Source organism: Protopterus annectens, chromosome 3.part1 (assembly GCF_019279795.1).
Source record: "Protopterus annectens isolate FY-2018-M chromosome 3.part1, PAN1.0, whole genome shotgun sequence".
Classification (NCBI taxonomy): Eukaryota; Metazoa; Chordata; order Ceratodontiformes; family Protopteridae; genus Protopterus; species Protopterus annectens.
Window position 1 is genome coordinate 504,939,587 of NC_056732.1, and position 23,448 is coordinate 504,963,034.

Genomic DNA, 23,448 nt, shown 5'->3' on the forward strand with positions numbered 1-23,448 from the left:
GTCTCTTGACAGCTTACCTACTGAGTCAATCAAAACAGCAACAGATACCATAGCATATCCGATATAGACTCTAATTAACTTCTTCATAAAAGAAAAACATGTCAAAGAACTCATGCATCTCACCACTCCATAAAATATCTGTCTAACCAGAAAACAATCACAAGCCTAACCTTCATAAACAGTACAAAAATGTAACTGGCATCCAATACTAAGCTACTAGGAGTCACTGTTGATGAAAAACTGAAGTATAACTACCATATAAAAGAAGCAATTGGGAAAACCCATTAGAAGCTAGGCTCACTTTACAAGACATCCTATTTAACAAGATACACTGCCTCAACCTTCCTACTTATAGATTTATAAGTAAGTACTAAGCTAGGTACCCTTGCAGGCCATTTTAAGCCTAGCCAGTTTTACTTTTTGTGCTTGAATTAACTTATCCTATTGAGTTAGACGTTAGTCTTACCCATCTGACAGTTGAGAATTATATATTCTCCGTAATGAGAAAAACTGAGATCATACCATAGGCAATTCTAGGGACCTATGCATGGGATAGAGCATTTAGGAGCTGACTTTGTCCATTGGTAGTACAGAAAAACAGTTATGTGGTAAATTTCCTGTTTCCCATACATAGATCCAATTTGAGCTTGAACATGGACAAGGATTGACTTTCTTTTATGTGGCTGGGGAGTCTGTTCCAGAGCAGCATTATCCTCTGCTAGATATACCTGTCCCTCCAAACAATTCTGTTAATGTTGCAGAAGAGGTTAGGATCTCTAGACAGAGTAATTCTGATGCCATTTGAGTTGTTGTGCAGTACATCCATCAATATTGGGTCAGAAGATACCTTGTGCCAGATAGAGGTCACCTCTGAACAGCCTGTTGTATACTATGTATAGTGAGATTGGTTTGAGTTGGTCCATGTAGGACATGTTGTTTAGGCATTATATCCTTTTAGTAAGGTATCTCTGTAGGCGTTCCTTTTGTTGTATGTGCGTGGACAGATGCATGCCAAAGGAGGCATTATTTTCAATGACTGGCCTAATAACATCCCTAGATCTAGTCACAATCTGTTTATAAGCTGCATAATACAGAAGAACTTTATGGATGCATGTTGGTCAAAAGTTAGGTCACTGTCTACATAAGTTCCCATATCCTGAACAACTGGGTCAAGTCTTATGGGTGTGTTGTCAATGTGGTAGTTCCCAATGGTAGATGACTTTTCAAAGAATGCAAGAATTCATTTTTTAGCATTTAGTTCCAGTCCATGAGTTTGGCACCAGTTATTTATCTGGGACAAACCTTCCAGTGGGGTGGTTAAGAAATTTGGGGATTAAATGACTACTCATAGCTTGCAGTCATCTGCAAACTTAGTCAGCCCGAGCCCTTTGGTATTGCCTCTAACATCAGAAAAAGTAGATGCCAAACAGGAGAGATTCCAGCACAGAATCCTGGGTGTCTTCACTGGTGGCTGGTCTCTTTTTGGATGTAATGTCCCTCATTTTGATTTCCACGTCCTATTGGTGAGTAAATTGACAATCTAGTGGGTGATATAGGGTTTATCCCCAGTATATTTAGCTTTTCTACTATGCATGAGTGGGGAATTGTGTTGAAAGCTGTGGCCAGTTTGAGTTAAATGGTGTGTACTGTTTTGCGTTCATCCATTGCTTTGGTAACCTTTTCAAAAAAGCGCACCAGACTGAATAAGCATGATCTGCCCTTGATAAATCCAATCTGAGATGGGTCCAGTATTTGGAGGTTTCCTATCTCCAGATTGATTAGTTTCATAATTAGTTTTTCCATGGTTTTGCATATGAGGAGGGTCAGACTTATGGGTCTGTAATTGCCTGGGTTTGTGGAAGATCCTCCCTTATGCAGGAGAATGACTGTAGGTGTTTTCCACTCACTTGGTAAAAACTCTGTGTGGAGGCTGAGACTAAAAAGTACTGTTAGGGGTGTTGCTAAGTCATGCTTTATGCTATTATTGTCATGGACCATCAATACAGTATTTTTAACATTTGATAGCACATTTAGGACTTGGTCTTGTGTGATAGCTGGAGATGATACAGTTTCAGATATATCTTGAGGGACAGATGGAGGGAATAATGAAATATGGCTTTGCAAGAAAAAGAGGAGAGATTGGACTTTTGTTGGCTTTGTTAAACTTCTGGGTGACTGAAAAGCATATAACTCACTTTATGTCATTGATGTTTGGAAGGAAACTAAAAAGAAAGGGAGGAAGCAACTGTGAGTGAAACAATTTCTGATCTTAACAGTATTTGTATAAAACATTCCATAGTAAATTGCATTTATATAGTAAAACATTTACAGCTATTTTGTACGTGATATAAGATACTAAAGTATGAAAGTGTAATTTTTTTTCTTTTTTAGTTTTACGAAGTTTAGGCATTACAATGTAAAAAGAGAAGAAAGTCTAGACAAAAGTGTGGTTAAATTATTATTCTGTAATCTTTGGTTGTTGAGGTGGGGATGCAGTATGAAAGTGCACAGATTATGATATATGTAGAGTTGATATGTTTTCTATTAATTCTGCATAGGTGAATGTCTGGATTAAGGCCCTTGGCTTAATCTAATAAGGTTTTTGTGTAAGCAAGTAAATAAAAGAACCCTGATTGTAATTAAAAGTTTTCCTTTATCAAATAAATGCTCAGTTGGAGAAGTCTATAGCTAAGGGCAGATGTACATTTTATTCTTAGGTTTTCATTGAGACAAATTGACTGGTATGCAATGCAAAATTCAGAGCACTTTTTTAAGGCTAACAGTTAACATTTTCTGAAAAAATACAAGCTGCTTTTTACATCTCAAAGGGGAATTATGATAACACAAGAACAGACAGCAATAAGTCTAATTAGGAGAACAGGCTGTAACATGCGTCTTAGCATGGATAACCTTAATTTTAGGTTAGGTTTTTCTTGTGTGCAGCTATCAATTTTGGACATTTGTTCCCACCAGGAGGGTTAAACTTCATTATCTGAAGATGTGCGTAGACTTGTGTGTTTGTTTTAAAAGTTTATGGGGGTATTCTGGGGGTATGTTTTTTGAGGGTTTTTATTAAAACAAAAAGTCTTGCAAAATTTGACATAGGTTCAAATGGAGATGACAAGAAACAACTGTATAAAAGATAAACCTGCCAAACATTAATGGGTGCAAGTAATACAAAACTGGAAATAAACATTTTTTAAATGTCATATATAATAGGTGGGAATAATAACTTCTTATCATAATGGCTACACTAAACATATTACTTGGGAATGAGTGGCCTTGCAGGTATAGATAAAAAGGAAAGAGTATTCCATTATATTGCAAAATGTAGAATGTGAATAGCAATGTTACAGGAGACAGGCTTGGAAAGAAATGAGCATATGAATTTGATACAGAAAGGATTTCAGGATAGATATTCAGCATAGTATCAGGGACAAAGGAAAAGGGGAGTACTTATACTAACTGATAGAGGAACTCCAATAGTGATAGAAGAGGAAAATAAAGACAATGATGGTAGATTTGAGGTAGTAGGAGGCTTCTGGCAAGGGTGGATGATTATGCTGGCATTTATTTATAGTCCACCTAAAACTGCTGTTATCAGCTTAAGAAAATATAGAAATGATCAGCTTTCAGCAGGGAAATATACTTATAGATGAGGACTGGAGTTTGATTTGCAACAGTGAAGATATATCAGGGGGTGCTAGAAGGGAACATATAACAAAAGAAGGTAGATTTCTGAAGAAGTTATGAACAGATGACCTGTTTACCCATTGTTATTTGCTTTATATTTAGAGCCATTGGTAAAGAAATTAAGTAACTCAGAAATTCAAAGATATAATTGGTCCAGCAATACCCATATCTATAGGGTCATGATAAAGTGAAGTATTTATGTGTATGGATTAAAAAGAATTCTGTTAATTATGTTATGGCAAGAATTCTGTTAATTATGTTATGGCAAGAATATGTGGAAAGAGACTAAACAAAGCATAACAGTAAGAGAAACTGGGAACTCTTGTTTATGGATAGCAAGATGCAAGCAGTTAACATGTTTTATTTCTATAGAAGTCTGACATATTTTTATCAACCAGAGTAGAAATAGTGGACAGTAATTAATAAAGAGTTGAAGAATTTTATCTGGCAATTGAAAAGAGAAAGGGTCAAGTGGGATAAGTTGGTTCTTCCAGTAGAACAAGGTAGATTAGGACTATTTGATTTACAGGGCTATTTTAGAGCTATAAAGTAAAAGCTCATATACATAGCACAAGCAGAAAGCTATAATTCAGAGTGGAAAGGGTTCATAATGAAGCAGGGGGGATTCAAGAAATAATGAGAGAGTGGGATTTTGAATGCATATCCTTAAGTAGAATAAGAAACAGCCATAATGAATATTATATTCATAAACTAGCAGAAAGTATTGTAAGAACTGGGCCAACACAATAATAGAGAAAGTAGATTTTGTTGATAGGGATGACTGGAGTTAGGTGTACAGAGAATAGGCAAGACTGAGCTAGAGTTTATTTGAGAAAACTGACAAAGGAGCCAGGATATTGGGAGGGAATAATTAGAGAGGAAAAGATAATAGAATGGAAAGAAGCTGGACTGCAGGCTAAAGACTGCCATCCCTATCAGGGATTAATATCTGAGTGTAGGCAAAGAGAAAGGAATAGGGGAACCTTAGTGAAAGACCTGCTATGGGAGAGTTTTTAATTGGATCTAGAATAGAATCTGCTGGTTAAACGTAGATAAATAATATGGCATATAAAATATTGCAAGATAACAATAGGAATCAATCAGAGGTGATTAGAAAAGCTTGGTAAGAGAGACTGGATAAGCAATTTACAAGGATACAGTGGGAGGACATATGTATGGCTCCTAGATATGCAACAAAGTCTAGAAGATTTTGGACTTTTGTTTGGAAGAGTTTGCATAGGTATTTATACCCCAAGAAGTCGCTAAATAATTTTTTCCTCAGATAGATGGCAAATGTTGGCGGTGTGACGGAGAAGAAAGAGATAGCTGAGAACATGTGCTTTGAGAGTGTAATGAGTTGGCAGACTTTTAAAAATTACCTACAGAGTACTCTATCAGAAATACATAGTGAACAAAAGTGTGTAACTAAGGAAATGTTTCTTTGAGCTAAGCTAGAAGGTATGAATTGGTCAGATATAGTAAGGCCCTGGTAAGTTTAATTCTGGTGGCTGCCAAAAAAGTGATACTAAAAAATGGAAATCAAGTTCTAAACCAATTGTATTTGAAGTTTTGAATATTGTAACAGAGATAAAAGAACTGGAAATTGGATCCTTAGAAAAGGCTAGGAGCAAGTTAAATAGAAAAAATGGAAATTGTGGGAACAATGCATACAGAATAAGGTTCTGGAGGAGTGAGATTTAAGGGAATTGATCGATTTATGTAATGTTGAATCAGTGATAAATGTACAAAAGGATATATGTGATGTATAATGTTTTCAGCTGGTAATTTGTTAATATGGTTTGTTTTCTTTTATATAAATATAAGTTTACCTATGTCTTATGTGATAATTCAAGGAAGATGTTAAAAAAATAAAACAAAGTTTCAGGGCTAGTGCTATTGTACTATTTATCCTTCTCGCAGCTACTTACCACACAAAAAGCTCATCTACAGACCTCACCAAAGCCCAGTCCTAAGCAGCATTCTTCAGTGCTGCTTGCCAAATAGACAGCTACATTCTGCTAACACTACTTCTCCATATATGTCCATCCGATAATTTTGCTATTGACTTTCATGTATGTATCTTGAATAGGAGTTCCCGCCCCCTACTACTTAGACAAAATGACAATAACAAACTTTTCAAAAGTAAACTCAAATAACAATTACTAGATACATGGCTCTGTTCTTGTTCTACATCAGGCTAACCATTCACCGTCTTCACCTTTTTAGACTCCTCTTCTGTCCTCAATATCATGCTATATTTACCATGCTTCAGGTCTTCCTCCATTTTGTTTCTCCAAAGCTCAGCTCTTACTAATACACTACACTCAAAATGTTTCCTGTCTTCTCTGTTCTGCTCCTCATTTTTTCTCCTCTCCAGCTCTACTGTCTTGCATAATCTTTCCCTATTTCCTTTCCATCTCTTGTTTTTCCAAAATCCACTTATTCTAACTTCAATAGATGTAGACTCTTATCTCCTGACCCACCCTTATTTCCAATGTATCTGACTATTATATGAGAACTCCTCTTTTCTACTTCCCTTATTTATGTCCTGTACTGCTTTACAACTACTATCCCTGATGTACTCTGATACTGCTATGCAACCGTATGTGAATGGGACTGATTTTTGAAAAATTGATCTACCATGAATTTGCTTTGTATATATAATTGTGACTCATTATCCATATAATTTCTTGACCCCGATTTACTCCTGCATTGCTAATGTTTGCTCAAAAAATTACTTTGTATTATTATGTTATCCTACAAGGAAAATGATTGTAACTTTTGTTAATCTTTTGTGTACTTTATCTATTGTCTTATTGATGTATGGAGCTTTTTCCCCAAGCCTTTCTTAAAAAGGGGTTACTTTGCTGACCAAGTCGGACTATCCCAGTAAATACATAACTAACAAAATAAATAAATACTTTTCTTGTTGGTATTTTTGTATTGATTTCTGGAATTTGAGTTGGTTTCCTCGAATCTGCTGGCATCATTTTGTGTATTTAATGCACATTACCTGGTGGATAAAGCTGGGGGGGGGGTCCTTTTTAATGTTATGAAGAAAGATTATGTTTCTAAAACTACTTTCAGAATAAATTTGGGTGTGCTTGAAGTAGAATGACTTTGATTTTAGCTGTTGTATCTAGAAAAACTGTACAAAGGAAAAAAATAATATTAATAATAATACTGCACTTGTTCTCTTAACAAACATTCCTAACAAACTTGTACACTTAAACATTTTACCAAATAAATGTAGCAGCCACTGTCCTTTCTTCTTTGCCTGATCCCTTTGAATTACTCTACTTCACATGGATGGATAGCCTGCTCCAGAGAAGGGATAATTTCTGAGACACATACCTGGCGTACATACCTGTCTGTCCAGCAGGTTGTATTTATATTACAGACAAAGTTTGAGTCTTTAGAACAGGTAATTCTGATGCTGTTTGCTTTGTGGATATGCAGGCAGTCCATCAGATTTTGGTTTGATAGTGCTTTGCATGCCAAACATAGATCTTCCCTCAGCAGCCTGTAGGAGACAATACAGGGATAGGGTTTTGAGGTAGTCTGTATAGGATATGCTAGTTATTTCCTGTATTCATTTAGTGAGGAACCTCTGTGGACATTCCAATTGCTGGATGTGCCTGGTTAGGTACATACCAAAGTAGGCATTGTACTCAATGTTAGATCTAATGAATGATGCATACAGTGGAACAATAACCTCTTGGACCTAGATGCCATGCCTTTGTTTATAAGTTGTACAGCATAGAATGATTTTCTCACTACAAGAGGCATGTGATGGTCAAAGGTAAGATTACTGTCTCTGCGTGTCCACAAGTATCTGACTACTAGGTCAGCTCTTAGGGTTATCTTGTCAACATAATAGTTACCAGGAATAGCTGACTTCTTGAAGTACACTAATATGTATTTCTTGGCATTTAGTTTTAGTCCATGGCTCTGACACCAGGTATTTGTCTGTTTTAGCTCTTCTTGGAGAACAGTAGTATTGGTGGGAGAGTCTATGACTGGTCCTAATTTGCAGTCATATGCAGAGTTTGTCTGCCAGAGGTACTTGACATTGGCCTTGACTTCAGAGAAGTCAAGGATAAGAAGGAGTGGCCCTAGGACTGATCCATGAAGGACTCTGTGTGCAGTATCTAGAGATTTCCTATGTCATTATTGATCATTTCCAAGATAATTCTTTCCATTGCTTTGCAAATGAGATTACTGAGACTTAGAGGAGTCTGTAGTATCCGGGATCTATAGATGACCCACTTTTGTGTGGTGGGATGACGGTTGCTGTTCACCATTTGTGAGGCATGAAGTGATTTGGGGGGGGGCTTAATAGGTCATGATTTATTCTCTTTAAAAGGCAGCCTGAGATATTGTTGGGACCCAATAACTCAGTGTTCTTGGAATTAGACATAGCGTTGAGGACCTGTACTCTACTGATCATAAGATCATAGGATCATACAAAGTTGCTAGGCCAATGGCCCTAGGGGCCCTTAAAAGTCTAGCCAAGTTCTACTCTTACTTACACGATTAGCACCTATTGCCCCTGTCCAAGAGAGACACAGGTGGATCCCCCAGGGTGAATTTACGGTTACCCATCCAATCGTCCTGATTGCATTTGAAGAGGGCCAATGAGGTGCTCTGTTTGACATGAAGTTGGAGTCCATTCCAAAAGCTTGGTAACCTCTAGGAGATAAATCTATCCCTCCAGCTGGTACTTTTAATGCCACATACCGGGTTAAGGTTTTTAGAGCGAGTAACCCGTGTACCATTTGACTTGCGGATATGCAGCATTTCCAGTTGGTCAGAGATTGACTTATATGCAAGGCAGAGATCGTCTCTGAGTAGTCTGTATGAAATAGAATAAAGTGACAGTGATATCAGATGATCCACATAGGACAGATGCTGAACACCTTGACTTTTCCTTGTGAGGAACCTTTGTGATCTCTCCAATTGCTGCAGGTGCTTGGAAAGGTACATACCAAAAGGGGAGTTGTACTCAGTTATTGTCCTGCTGAGGGAAGAGTACAGGGATGTTATAACTTCTTTTTCTCTGGATGCAATGCCCTTCCTTATGAAATGAACAATATAGAACATCCTTCTTACCACTGTGGTGACATGATGATCAAAGGTATGGTTGCTGTCAACCTCTGTGCTCAGGTCTCTCACCACTGAGTGCGTACTTGGGGTGTTGCTTTTGATGTGGTAGTTAGCAGGAGTATCACTCTTACTGAAAGGGATGATAATACATTTCTTTGCATTGAATTTAAGGCCATGACTTTGGCACCAATCGTTTGTTTGTGTAAGACCATCTTGTAAGATGCTGACATCATTTGAAGATTCTATGACTGCTCCCAGTTTGCAGTCATCAGCAAAATTTGTCAGCCACAGATGTTTAGTTTTTGCTTGTACTTTGGAGAAATAGATTCCAACAGTAGAGGTCCCAAGACTGATCCCTGTGGAACACCACTGGTTACAGATCTGCTTTGGAGGTGGATTCCCCTATTTTGACTACATGTGTTCTATCAGTTAGCCAATTAGTGACCCATCTAATGATATAAGGGTTGATACCTAGTTGTGTGAGTTTGTTAATGATGCCTGAGTGGGGAATAATGTCAAAAGCCTTGGCTAAGTCTAGGTAAGGCTGTATGCTCAGATTTCCCCTCATGCAGGGCCTTGGTGACTATTTCAAAGAAGTCCACCAGGTTTAACAGGCACGATCTCCCCTTGACAAATCCAAACTTGGTAGGGTCAAGTGTTTGGAGATTATCTATATCTTTGTTGATAAGGTCCATGCTGATATGCTCCATGGCCTTGCAGATATAGCTAGTCAGGCTAATAGGTATATAGTTCCCGGGGTCAGCGTGGAAGCATCGCCTTTGTACAAGGGAATAACAGTGGCTGTTTTCCATTAAGCTGGCATGAAGCCTGTGCTTAGACTATGATTGAAAAGAGTACCCAGTGGTGTTGCTTATTCTTGTTGGAGCCCATGTAGGACAAAGCTTGGGATGTTATCAGGTCCCATAGATGCTGTGTTTTTGGCCTAAGAAAGGGTGTTTATGACCTGCTGTTTAGAGGTACAAGGTAGGGGACATGTGGTAGGGATATCACGGGGCATGTGTGGTGAGGACAGAGGAGTGAAGTTTTCACAGAACCTGTCAGCCAACAGGTTAGCTATGTCCACAAGCTCAGTATATGTGGTATCATTAACTACCAGTTTTGCACAAATCAGAGACTTTCTTTTTAGGTCACGGATGTAGGAGGATTTATATTTGATGGTATTTCCTGAGGTGAGGCTGCATAGGAGAGAGAGGTCAAGCTAGAGCTGAATTTGTCAGCCATTAGGTTTGCTATATCTTCTGGCTCAGTATAGGTGGCTCCATTAACAATGAACTCTGCACATAATTGTGTATTGCCTTTGAGGTTGCTGCCATAGCTAAAGAATGCTTCAAGTTTGTCCTTGGCCAGGAAGGTCAAACTTACCTTAAATTTGACTTTGTAGACATTATTTGTTCTTTAAGATGTTTGTTTAATTTGAAAAGACAGCTTTTATCTTCTGGGTGCTACACCTCCAAATTTTTTCCACACTTTTCTTCTTTCCATTCTACATTCTATTGGTGCTGCGATTCCGCCAGGGTGGATTGCTTTTTGTGGTAGTTCTTATTCCTGGTGGGTACAGCTGCCTCTGTGTTAACAAGCGTATATAGGGTTTCTCTGAAGAGTTACATATAGGTAGCATGTTCTCAGGGTATATGAGGGCTTGAAATTTTGCAAGGTTGTCCCTTAATTATAGGAAGTTGGACATAGAGTAGTTCCTGCACATTCCAGGGTTTGCTGGTGTTCTAAGTTTTGTTTTTACTTCAATGGAGACAATTTTGTGGTTTGACCTTACCAGGGAGGCCCTTACCAGTGTGGTGCTGTTTATTTGATTTGGTCTACTAATTGCTACAGAGAAAACAGACCTTTTCCCCAAATATGTTTCTTGCGGGCACAAGCTGCCCCCTGTACACACACATGTGTGTGTGTGTGTGTGTAGTGTTGCTAGCACTTCCAGGATCATTCCACTTCTTCAAGGTCAATTAACTATATGGATTTTCCTAAAGATGCTTCTGAAAGGTCCAAATCCAGAAGGAAGGACTGTTTGGACTCCACAGAGTTATTTCTTCCCCCTCTTCCTTCCATACCTCTGAGGAGATAGGACAGATAATCTTCCAATGGTTTTGTTCTGGCTAAATTGGCAACAAAGGTAGTTGATGACTGTCCTGCTTCCTATCCCATGTTAAGTTCAATCCATAGACACAGTGTCTCTTCAATAACAGAGGTGGAACCTTCCCAATTTTCCAAGTCTAGGCTTCACTTCTGACAAATCTATTTCTTTCAAAAGGTCTTTAATTAGAAAGCTATCTGTGTACTATGAGAAACTAGCCAAGGTCAAGTTTCAGGCCTAGATGTAGTTTAGCCCTCTCCTGTCTCTCACTCTCTGTCTCACTCATGAAAGTTCAGAGAGTGGTAGCACTGCCAAGCCTTCTCTACTTATCTCCAAGTCAGCCTCTGTTGAGGTTCTGATTAGATAGAGCCCATGCAGCTCCTTAGAGGTTCTATACTAACCAGTATGGTTCTTTCTAGATCAATGCTGCAATCACCATTGATGCTGCTGGTGTCAATGCCTTTTATGACAGTCACTTCCTGGACTAAAAAAAATTAGGAGAGAAGCTTGGCTGAGGTCAACACTGGTAATTTAATAAAGATATTTAAAAAGACATTGGTCCCATCTGTGGTGGTGGTGAGGTCTGAGTTTACAGCCGTCAGGGCCTTAAAACCAAGAAGGCTAGCATCAGTGTCAATTTCAGGATCCTTGGTGCTAGGACTCAATATAAATTCTATGCCAGCCCCACAGAAGGCTAATGTTTCTGGATATGCTGCTGATGTTAGCACCAGGATTGTTGCTGATGCAGCATTTTCTGCTACGGAAGCCTTTTTGCTTTTATCTGTGGAACTCTCTTCCAGATGCTCTATTGTGTCTCTGCTTGAGCCTGTAAGAAGATATCTTTTCAGAAACAGAGAACTGGGTGACTTTATATTGCCATAATTTTGAGCTTATTTTGATTGCAGTGTTATCTTCCTAGAAGACACTTGAACCCCCCCCCCGAACAAGTCCCTAGAGCTAGACACTGTCTGTCTGGGCAAGACTGACTCTCAGTTCTTTCTCCTAATGATGCCAAGTTCAGGGAGAATCTCCAGATAATGCAGAAAATGGGAGGCTAGTCTATTTGTACCATGTCCATCTCAGATGAGGTTTTGCAAAAGGCTTTCCAGTCCATCCCTTCACCTTTTTGTTGTTTCTCCATAGACAAAATAGTGCCTGTCTTTGCTTCAGAGACATTAAAGGAGCCAGACATGGTCAATCTAAAGTGCAAGAAAATTAACAGACCACTTTAATTCCCACAAGGACTGGAAATGTTGGACAAAGACCCTAATAGCTGAGTTTATGTTTACTGCATCAGCTTTGAAGAGGGCTGCTATTCTTTACCTCCCTGTCATCCATCCCTTGAGTGGGTCACTTTATGAAGAAGAGAGTCTGTGTATCTCTGACCTTCTCTTTAAGGGTGCTTAGCTATCAGCCTTATATATTAGGATTCCAATTGCTTATCCCAGATAAGATGTCTGATACACTGGAGAAGGTGGCCAATAGTAAAATATATGCATCAATAACATGCATACCTCTAGGGTAGTCAAACAGGATGACATGCTGGAGTTCCTCCATGTACAGATCACCATAAACAAAATCCTGTTCCATATCCTAGCCAGTGATATGTCAACCTCTATGTCCAAAAAGCTCACAATGCATACTTGGACCTACTGGAGACACTTACCATTCAACCTAACACACTACTCATGGGAGACTTTAATTACCCCTCTACAGATTGGGAATCTTACATGGCCTCAAATCTACAGGCATTGAGATTCCTGAACTTCATAAATACAAACACCCTTGACCAAATAGTAAATATGCTCACTAAAGGCACCAACATACTCAGCCTTGTATTCATAAACATGGGAGAAAATTGCCCCCCCCCCCCAATGTCTCATCCTGTCTGGTAAGGTCCAACCATAAGGTTATCTCCTTTGAAATCAAAATCAGCTTTTTAATCCCATTAAAACCAGCAATGATTGGGAACTATTCCAAGGCAAATTACCTGTTATTAAGTGATGGATTGTCAAAACTCAATGGTCTGCCAAACCCCGAGTACACACCAGCCTATGCTGAGTTGCAGTCTGAAACTCTGCACAACTATGTCAATTGCTTACATAGAGGCTTCTGTATCTACCAGAAATAAACCCATAACTAGCCCCAGAAACAAACTACCCTGGTGGCATCCCAAATTAAACAAGATATACAACAAAAGGAAAAAAAAAACATTACAGCAAAAATCAGAAAGTTTAATTCCCATAATGATAAAAACTCTCTCAACAAAGTAGATAGGCAACTAGGAGGGCTAAATGGGTCAAGCAAAGCCAACTTTGAGGTTAAGATTGCTTCCCATAAGACCTTCTACAGCTATGTCAAAAACTTCAAGGGAGCACATTCACCAAGCCTGTAAATATAACGAACCTGCTAGCAAACAAATTCAGTTCCAGCTTTACCTCCTCTCTCCCCCAACTATTGCCAATACCATAATACTCTCAAACATAACCCTTCCAACTATAACTAGGGAGTATGTACTGGCTACACTCACTAAAGCTAAGAACACTGCCTCAAGCAGCCCTGATAACATCCCAGGATGACTCCTGAATAGTCTAAAATATGACTTATCATGACCCATGGAATCACTACTTAACTATAGTCTTAAAATGGCCGTTGTGTCATGTGAATGGAGGACTGTGATAGTCAACCCCCTCATACCTCTCAACTGTCCAGATTTTCACAGAATGTCAAGATTTTTGGCTCATATTTCTGGTCTGTTCCTCATAAAATTTTCATTTATCTGGCAAATCACTAGGATGATCTGAGGATTGAAGTCACTAAGTAATGCCATTCATTTAAGGTTTAGACTTCAAATCCTTCAGAAAAAAACCTTGCTACTCTAGCTACTTTCTAAGTTTATACGAGCAAATTTTAAGTATGTCCCTGTTTTTCAGCCTTTTCCCCCATTTTGTTGGGCTATGGCCAGATTTCTTGCACTAATAGTTTGAGAGGTATGATCTCCCTTCATAACGAAGGACTTTCAACAGATCCTGAAAACTACAAACCCATTAGTCTGGCTAGCTTTATTTGCAAAGCCATGGAATGAATTATCATGGAAATAAATTATCAACAAGGACATAGGATCCAATCCATTTTGGCTTTGTCAAAGGAAGGTATTGTTTACTTAATTTAGTAGACTTCTTTGAAAATGTCACTAAGGCAATGGGTGAGGGGAAAATTGGGCATACTGCCTACCTAGATATGTCTGAGGCATTTGATATAATGCCTCACTCAGGCATTGTCAACAAACTTACAGAACTAGGTATAAACCTCTTTATAACACACTGGATAGCTAGCTGGCCCACTGATAGAAACCAGGAGGTTAGAATCAGTGAGCCGCCTCCAAAAAGAGGCCAGTCACCAGTGGTGTCACCCAGGGCGATGTGATAGACCCACTCCTCTTTGGCAACTGCATCTCAGATGTCAAAGCCAATGTCAAAGACCTCTGGCTAACCATGTTCACAGATGATTGCAAACTGGGAGCAGTCACTGAATCCCCCCAAGACAAGAACATCCATCAGGAAGGCCTAATACAGACAGACACTTGGTGACAAAGTCATGGCTTTAAATTCAATACCAAGAAATGCATTATAGTACCTTTTGGAAAGTTAGTCACACTGGATAACTATGTCATCAGTAAAACACTCTGAAAAACTGATTCACTGGTGAATGATTTGGGAAATCATGTAGATAGTAACCTAGCCTTCGACCAGCATGTGTCCAAGGTAGTAAGAAAACCGGCCCATGTTATAAGCAAGGGGATGACATCTAGGTCCAGACATGTCATCATACCACTGTACTTGGCCCTCATCTAGGCCCATCATAAAGTATCCCACCCCCCCTTCGGTATGCACCTGACCAGACACATGCAGCAACTGGAACATCCACAAAGGTTCTTTACATAAAGACTACAGAAAGTAAACAGAATGTGCTACACTGATTGCCTCAAAGCCTTGTCTCTTTACTCTGTATCAGACAGATTTCTGAGAGGTGTTCTTTGTTTGGCACACATGTCATCTCTGTACCCTGTTTTAATGAATCTTTTGTACATCCAAAAAACAAACAACATCAGAACTACTGGATTAGAATACCTAAATTTTGCTTGCAACATAAATAGGACATGTTAGAGACACAGATATGTTTCTCAGAAAATTCCCATTCTCTGGAACAGGCTCCCCATCTATGTGAAGCCGAGTTCCTCCCTGTCCCTATTTAAGTGCAGCTTGGACAGTGGATGGGTAATCAGAAATTCACCCCTGGTCTGGCTTCTTTGTTTCGTATGGATAAAGGCAGTCAATAAGTCACCCCCTACAAATTAAATATAAATTAAATTTTTGGGTCACACAGGTATGGTTTTATGGGTCATAGTGGTTGTTAGCCTAGTATACATTTATTTGTATTTATTTATTATTTATTTACCAGGAAAGTCTAACTGGGACAGAGCCCATTTTTGGTGGTGGTCTAGGGAGAAACATTCCATGCACATGTCTTTGGAATGTGGGAGGAAAATGGAGCACCCAGAGGAAACCCATGCAAATGCAGGAAGGACATAGAGTCCACCCAGAAAGCACCCCAGCCAAGAATTAAACCGGAAAACCTCTTGCTGTGAGGCAAGAATGCTAACTGCTGCACCACTGCACCACACATACGTCACACATCTATGAACCTAGACACTAAGGAGTAAACCTTTAGCCCAGGATATAACTTTAATTATTTTTCTCATTTGTTTCTAATAGGATAGTTAATGAATTATTGAAGGCCACATTATCCAAGTGGCTATCAGACTGCACATGATTTATATACTAGAAGTATAACACACCCCTGGCTAGTGTTCCAAATATGTATTCTCCTAGAGTGGTGGTTACCTCTCACTCCTTCCTCTGTAAGTTCTGTCTTGATGATAATGTGCACAACTTTGGCATGGACTTCACTAAGCACCTTTATTAAGGCATTACAGGCTGGACATAGTTTCCAGATCTTAGTTGCCATTTGGAAAAGCCATTGTGCAAAGTATTCTTTCCTAGGACCACTCAGATAAATCTGATACACCTTGATTTAGCTTTTGTTATACTTACCATAATGAAACAACTCCAGGCAGGATCAAAGCTCACTATCAGGGTCTTGGCTGCCTCTATGGTTTTTGGAAAGGTCTGGATTATAGAATTATTCTAGTAGCTGAGACTTGGTTCTCTATAGATACTTTTACAAAGCACTATATGTATGATTCCTTCCCTAGGTCCAGATCAAACTTTGCTATGACCATTCTCCATGGGATCTTGAAATCTTCCCCTTCCACCTTCCAAATGTAGCAAGCTAGGGTAATCTACCCATATAGCTAAGGCTATTGCAGGGGTGAGCTACATGCTCAACGTAGTACAGCTGGGTAAGTAAACTTACCATAACAGTAGATGTTTGGATGATCACTACTGCAGTAGCCTCACCCTCCCTCCACCCCCTTGTTTTTGGTGTATTTTTATGCCAGGATGTGGACATTCATTTTTTTGCTGTTCCTAGCACTATCCTTTCAGGGATTAGCCTCCTTCTCTCTGTTGGCAAGAAAGCTCTGAATAGCTTTGTGCCCAAGCTTTTCTTTTAGTCAATTTAGTTTGAGCTCCCCAATAGTTAGGGCTTGTGGAAGTTGCCCTGAAGCTTTGGAAGCTGGCCAGCTGTTATAACCCATATAGCTAAGGCTACTGCAGTAGAGATCAATATGATAAACATAGCTTGGCCAGAACTATGGGATCTGGCATCACTGTGTACTCACATGTATGGTTCAGACATAATAATTTTACTAAGGACATCTAGCCAAGACACATGATTCTCCTACTACTACCTCACGTGTTGGATAAACATTTCTAGATATCTCAATTTATAATCCTCCTTTCCCATTTTTCAAGTGAACTGTATCCAGGCCTTCCCAGCTAGCTACTTTTTATTTTCCACTTCCAGTAGTCAGTATCAACTTTTCCTTACCTTATAGTTGATATAAATAATCATGTCTTACCCAAAACTAAATATGTCTGAATGTACTTTTCTATGTAGGCTGCATTAAAAGGTCTGGGTCACCTTAATGTTCCATTTCAATCCGTGTTCAGTGGCGGCTCATCCTATTGGACTGCAGGACTGCAGCCCCCCCAGCTGAAACCCAAAAATAAAAAAACAATCCTAAATCCCAAAACTCACGCATGCATGAGTGGAAAACTCGAATCTGGACTGCTGCTTAACCAGTTCAGATTTGGAATAAGGCAGCAGTCTCACAGATGCCCCAAAAGTCTATGCGATTACAGCCGCATAAACTGGAAGTGGATCAGACAGCAAGGTCTGCAGTCTGTGCTTGCATGCATACATGGCATTCCAGAACTTGCTTACTGACAGCTTATTCTTGAGAAACGGCTATGCCTTTATGGAAGAAACAGCAGTTATGCAACACTGCTGAAATGGAGCTTGGACTGCTGTGCTGAATGGTGGGGTTATGCTGAAACATCAGGTACTGCTTTATGGAAATGGTGCTTGTATTTGCTGAAATGTTAGGTACTGCTTTATGGAAATGGCACTTGTGTGTGCTGAAATGTCAGGTACTGCTTTATGGAAATGTCACTTGTGTGTGCTGAAATGTCAGGTACTGCTTTATGGAAACGGTGCTGTGTGTACTGCTTTATGGAAATGATGCTGTGTGTGTGCTGCTTTATGGAAATGCCGCTGTGTGTGTGCTGCTTTATGGAAATGGCAGTGTGTGTGTGTGTGTGTGTGTGTGTGTGTGTGTGTGTGTGTGTGTGTGTGTGTGTGTGTGCACGTGTGTGTGTGTGTAGACTCAAACCCTATACCTTGGGGGTAGGTTGCAGGAGCTTGAATTCCCTACCCACCACCACCACTTGTGAAAGTTTTGCTTCATATTGCTGTTCTGTTCCTCATAAAATCTGTGGTTTCTGGGAAAATAATGACAGGCATTTAAATTTCAGACTTCATAGTCTTCAGAAAGTACATGGTAACACAAAACCTTTTTATTCTAGCAATTTTCTGTTTATAAGATCATTGTTGGCTTTATCCAGGTTTTTTGTGCTAACAGGTTGAGAGCAACAGTGAGAACTGAATTCACTGAATATGTTTGTGAGACTGTATTCCCCCATTATTGGCTTTGTCTAGGTGTATTGTGCTAAGAGGTTAAGAGCTACCTGTTGCTCAGGAAACAGCTGAGTTGGCATAGTGGTATGTTGCTCTGATTGTAGTGCACAGGGTCCAGGGTTCAAGACCTGGAAATGAAATGAATGGTGATAACACAGCATTTTATTCTAGCAACTTTCCAAGATTATACAAGCAATGTTTAAAATGTGTCCCCAGTTTTTGGGCTTTTGCCCCCCCCCCCCAAATAAATTTTGGCTTTTTCCAGATTTCTTGTGCTTCATAGTTGAGAGATATAGTTGAGTGTCAAGTGGATTTTACAAGGAGCTGAGAGCTTGAAGAGAAGTTTAATGCTGCTTATGCTGAGTCTGCTTGTATTCTTAATAGCACAACAGGTAGTGTACTTCCTTTTGATGCAGAAGGCTGTGGGTTCTACTCCCACAGTATATAGATGCATTGTTGATACTGTACTGTGTTGTACTTTTAAATGGGGTGGCTCCTGCAGTCCTGAGAATATCCTCTTTCATGGAGATACCTAGTAATGATGAATCTTTTATCAGTTTGCCGTCCATTCCCTATTGCAATATTACTAGGTTATCATTTTTTGAATGTAACATAGTCAATTTATTCCTCAACAGCAGTAGAGACTTTATGTGTAGATGAAACAATGAAATATAAGTTGTTTGCTAGCAGCAACCTCTTCATTAGTTACAAATCTCTTTAATGTGAAATCATTTAGATTACTTTTATTTCTGCAGAGATTGTGCATATTTACTGATACTGGTGGATTGTAGAAGTTTGAGTAGACTTTTATGATAGAAATGTTCTGAACTGGGCAGTTTTGTCATTATTGGTGCATGCATTTCATTTAATTGTTTACTGTAAAAATGTTCAAAACAACAAATTTAAAATGCCCTCTAACAGCTGTACTGTATTATACAAGGAATATAATTTAATACAATCAGGAAAGTGTATCAAAGAACACATGTATGTTTCCTGTGCAAGGGGCCCATGATTTGAAAACAGCCCAAAGTTAATCTTTATCTGCCACTGGCCAGATGTATTTTCTTTGAATGTGGGTTTCAATGCTGTTTCAATTAATGTGAGTTTCAAGGGCAGATAAGTTTTAATGCCAAGTCTATTTTTATTGTGAGACTGCATTGGTTTGCTTAGCAGATGTCTATTAGTGTTTGTGCTGTAAAATGTCAAAACTTTTAAATGAAATCCAAATCATCGTAGAAGTAAAGCAGTATGCACATTACAATGTTTATGGTAAATGGGGCGAAATAGCCAAGTAATGGGACATTGGAATAGCTGTAGGGGGAGGCCCCATTCGATCATGATTTTGTGAGGGGGGAAGGGAGGCAAATTCAGACAGCCTCAGCTGAACTATACCTCTTAACTGTCCAGATTTCTGCAGAATGAATAGATTTTTGCTTCTTATTTTTGGTTTGTTCCTCATAAAATTTGTGGTTTTCTGACAAATCATTTAGGGATGAAGTCACTAAATAATGACAGACATTCAGTTTCTGACTTCATACTCTTCAGAAAAATGCATGCTAAAGCAAGACCTGTTGTTCTATCAACTGACTAAATTTATACAAGAGCAATTTTTAGTAGTGTTTGTATGTTTCCCCAATATATTTGGTCTTGTCCAGATTTCCTGCGTTAAGAGGATGAGAGGTACATGCAAATAGATCACTTTATAGTATTAGGTATATCCAAACCTCTCAACTGTCCCTGATTTTGGCTCAAAATGTTGCACTCCCCCTAATAATCCCTCTGCAAAATGGCAAATTTGGAAGAAAACGTGGAGGGTTTACAATTAATAAATAATTGTAATGATCAGAATTATAGATTACTTTTAATTTCAGAAATGCATGTAGATTCTCTTATTTTGTCAGCTGCTCAAGTTAACAGTACTAATGTTAAAAAAGTGTCCCTTTTTTGACAGATTCCCAGCTGTATCGTGTAGCTATTTTATATTTTTGCATCGCGTTTGGTCTGTTTTTCATAAAATTGTGGTTTTCCTGCAATTAGTGGCAAATCATTAAAGATTGAATTTAGAAAATAATGACAGACATTTGAGTTTCAGATTTCATACCATTCAGAAAATTCATACTAATGCAAGACCTACTATTCTGTTATCTTTCTAAGTTTATAAGAGCAATATTTAAAAAAGTGTCCTTATTTTTGGGCCTTTGTCCCACTTCTGTTTATGGCTTTGTCCAGATTTCTTACTTTGAGGCTGAGAGGTATGACAAATGTGTCAGGGCCATCACTGTCAGCCAGATACATTTCAAATTGTGACATACTTGTTGCACCCCACTCCCCCAAATAGTGACTCAGGATGTGTCCAAGCAAGGCAAGGAGCAGTTATGCAGTGTACGTGTGCAGAGTATCCCCCCATCTAAGGTAGACACAAGTACTACAGTGGCTTTTCATCTGTCTTTGATTTTGCAGAATGTTCTGGTTTTCTGTCATATTTTTATACTGTTGATTTATGGTACTTCTTATTCAGAAAATGCATGTTGTTGCAGTGCCTGTTGATCTGTGTTTAAGTAGCAATGCTTTAATGACCATCAGGTAAGCTTGTCTGAGACTGTAAGATGCAAGTAATCTTTATTAAGCATACTGTTAAAGAATTGCCAACATTGAAAGCCTTTTTGTTGTTGCCATGCAGAGAATATTTACATAACTAGATAGCCTTAGGTATTGAAATGCATATGACAGTATTTGTAATAAAGGTCAGGATTACAGTATTTTCAGAAGCTCATTACATTAGTTGGAGATTTGCAGTCATATTTGCAGGCTTTACCCGTAAACTAAACAGAATGCCAATCTATCATGTGTGGTCCATAACTTGCGCAGTAATCCTTTAAGCAATTTATCTTGAGCTTGTTTCTTGTTTGCTGTTCATTTTTTACTTTGATCATGTTTTCCCTATGAAACAAGTAGATAGTTGTTGTTAGGCAGCAGGTCTTTTCTGGATAAGAACCATTTTTACAAGTGGGGGTATTGCTACTTTCAGCATGTTACTTGGTACTTTTACAAACCTGAGTATAAATTATAATTAGAACTGCAGTGCAAGGAGAAGTGGTTTGAGTTGAGTGCTGCTTATTTTTTTATACTTGATTTTGACTGGCATTCCAGTAATCTATTTAAAAAGTAATTTATTTTTTCTTGCTTCGCAATCTTTTTGTTTCCAGATAGATATTAAGTAAGCTGTCATGCAGCCAATGCATTGAAATATTTTTTTCTTCTACAATTCATTTTGTCTTGATTGAACTCTCATAATGATGGTTTGGCAGTGGCACCCAGGGTGGTGTATTTAATTAAAGTCCCAGTTTTTGTGGTTTTTAGCATAGCTCCACCCCTTTCTAGTTGGCCACTCTCCTTCCTCCTGGCTCCACCCATTCAGCTGTCTCCTGCAGCCCCCCTTTGATTTGAAGTCACCAGCCACCACTGTCTATGTTGGAATATCTGACCTAAAGTTTTGACTTTTGACTTAGTCATTTTTTTATCAAAGTCCATTTGGCAACCATATCAAATTTCAGTATGGCTTTAATTTCATACATCTGGCTTTTCTTTAAATATGCAAACATATGTTAAAGGGACTTTTCTTCTAAATCCAGTATTAAAATATCTGGTTCTTCTTTGCAATATTTATTTTTGTGATAAAGTTAACTAGTCCTGCTTTTTAACTTTCATTTTCCACTGAATTGAAATTCCTTTCTTGGAAGATTCCTTTTCTTCTGAACCTCACTTTAGCCAGAATAATTTTGGAGTTACTAAATGCACCTGTTTATCCCCCTTATTTGATCTTTCATAAATAGTTTCCTTATGTTCAATTTCTTTTTTATTTTTAATGTTGCTATAGAAAACAATCTCAACCAATGCATGAATTATTCTGTTTTCTTCTCTCAGTAGTTTAATTAAGAAGAGTATGTTATTCGCTATATGTGTGTATACTGCCACTTGAGGTTTTATTTTCTTAAGACCAGGTCTCACTCTGAAAGGATTCCTGTCAACCCGTGTCTAATGTTTCTAAAGATAGTTAACAAAAAAGTGCTCCAACATTGCACTTGAAAAGAAATGTGTAGCTTTACTGGTTAGTAATCAAATACAATGATAGATAGATCATGTGATCTGAGGCAAAAGTTCTACATTAGCCACTAGCACACAAATGTTTTTTTATATGGAATGCAGCTCTAGATGACATTTGTCCAGCAGCGACCTGGCCTTTTCTTAATGATTTTATAAAACACAGTAACCTGACTGATATCTAGGGCTGCATCATCCTTTGGGTGTACTGTTATACGGGGTATGTTATCATAAAGGAGACTGCTCAAGATGATTAGTTAGGTACTGTGAACTGTTGATATGAAGCACAAGTCTCCTGCGACTTGAGGCAAAGATTATTTACTTATCATAACAATAGATCTGGTCCATTTTTGGAAACACATTTACATTCTTTCCTCCTTTCTTTTAAAGTTAACGTAGAGGTATAAAGGTAGTTCTTGAGTGCTTCACATAGTTCACTACAGATCTGGAGAACAATGGCACATAATGCATTCTGGGATGGAGGAAGGGACTGATGTAAGCTAACAAATTTTTGCAGCCTTAGTCCTTTAGAAGATTGACTGCCTTATAAAGCTGTACAGTTTTGGTAAATGCATAATGTTGTTTTAATCCACAGTTAGTAAGCTAGTCAAACAAAATAAATTGTGTTAACACGTTCTCTAAACTGAATTTTCATTGTTTTTTCAGAAATTTGAAGAGAGCCAAGGAAGAAATGACAGTAAGCTTGCATTTTATCAAGCCCTTCAGAATTCCTTTGGAGGAGAAAGTAGCAATATACTCGTCAAAGATGCTGTCACTTGGTTTTATTCTCTACAACACTCAGAGTCAGAGTATTCAAGGTTTTCCAGAGCTTTGGAGAATGCAACACGGTAAGAAGCTACACTCAGCATACAGATCCCATATAGTCATATACATAAAGTGTTCAGCGTTATAAACTACACTCAGCATACAGCTCCCATATAGTTATATAAATAAAGCTTTCAGAATTAGAAACTACACTCAGCATACAGCTCCAATATCATCATACATAAAGCATTCAGAGTTAAAAACTGCACCCAGCATACAGCTCCAATAAAGTCATATACATAAAGTGTTCAGAGTTAGAAACTACACTCAGTATACAGCTTCCATATAGTCATATACATAAAGCATTCAGAGTTAGAAACTACACTCATCATACAGCTGCCATATAGTCATATACATAAAGCGTTCAGAGTTAGAAACTGCACTCAGCCTACAGCTCCCATATAGTCATATACATAAAGCATTCAGAGTTAGAAACTACACTCAGCATACAACTC

General features: G+C 38.5%; 1 protein-coding gene across 1 annotated transcript in view; it reads left to right on the forward strand.

Moving 5' to 3' along the window:
- Positions 1 to 23,448, forward strand: part of TG (thyroglobulin) — a 2,464,750-nt gene that overhangs the window by 2,025,670 nt on the left and 415,632 nt on the right. Inside the window, exon 45 of the mRNA XM_044066937.1 lies at positions 22,835 to 23,016. Within this exon, the coding sequence (XP_043922872.1) occupies positions 22,835 to 23,016 (182 nt within the window). The remainder of the gene's footprint in view (positions 1 to 22,834; positions 23,017 to 23,448) is intronic.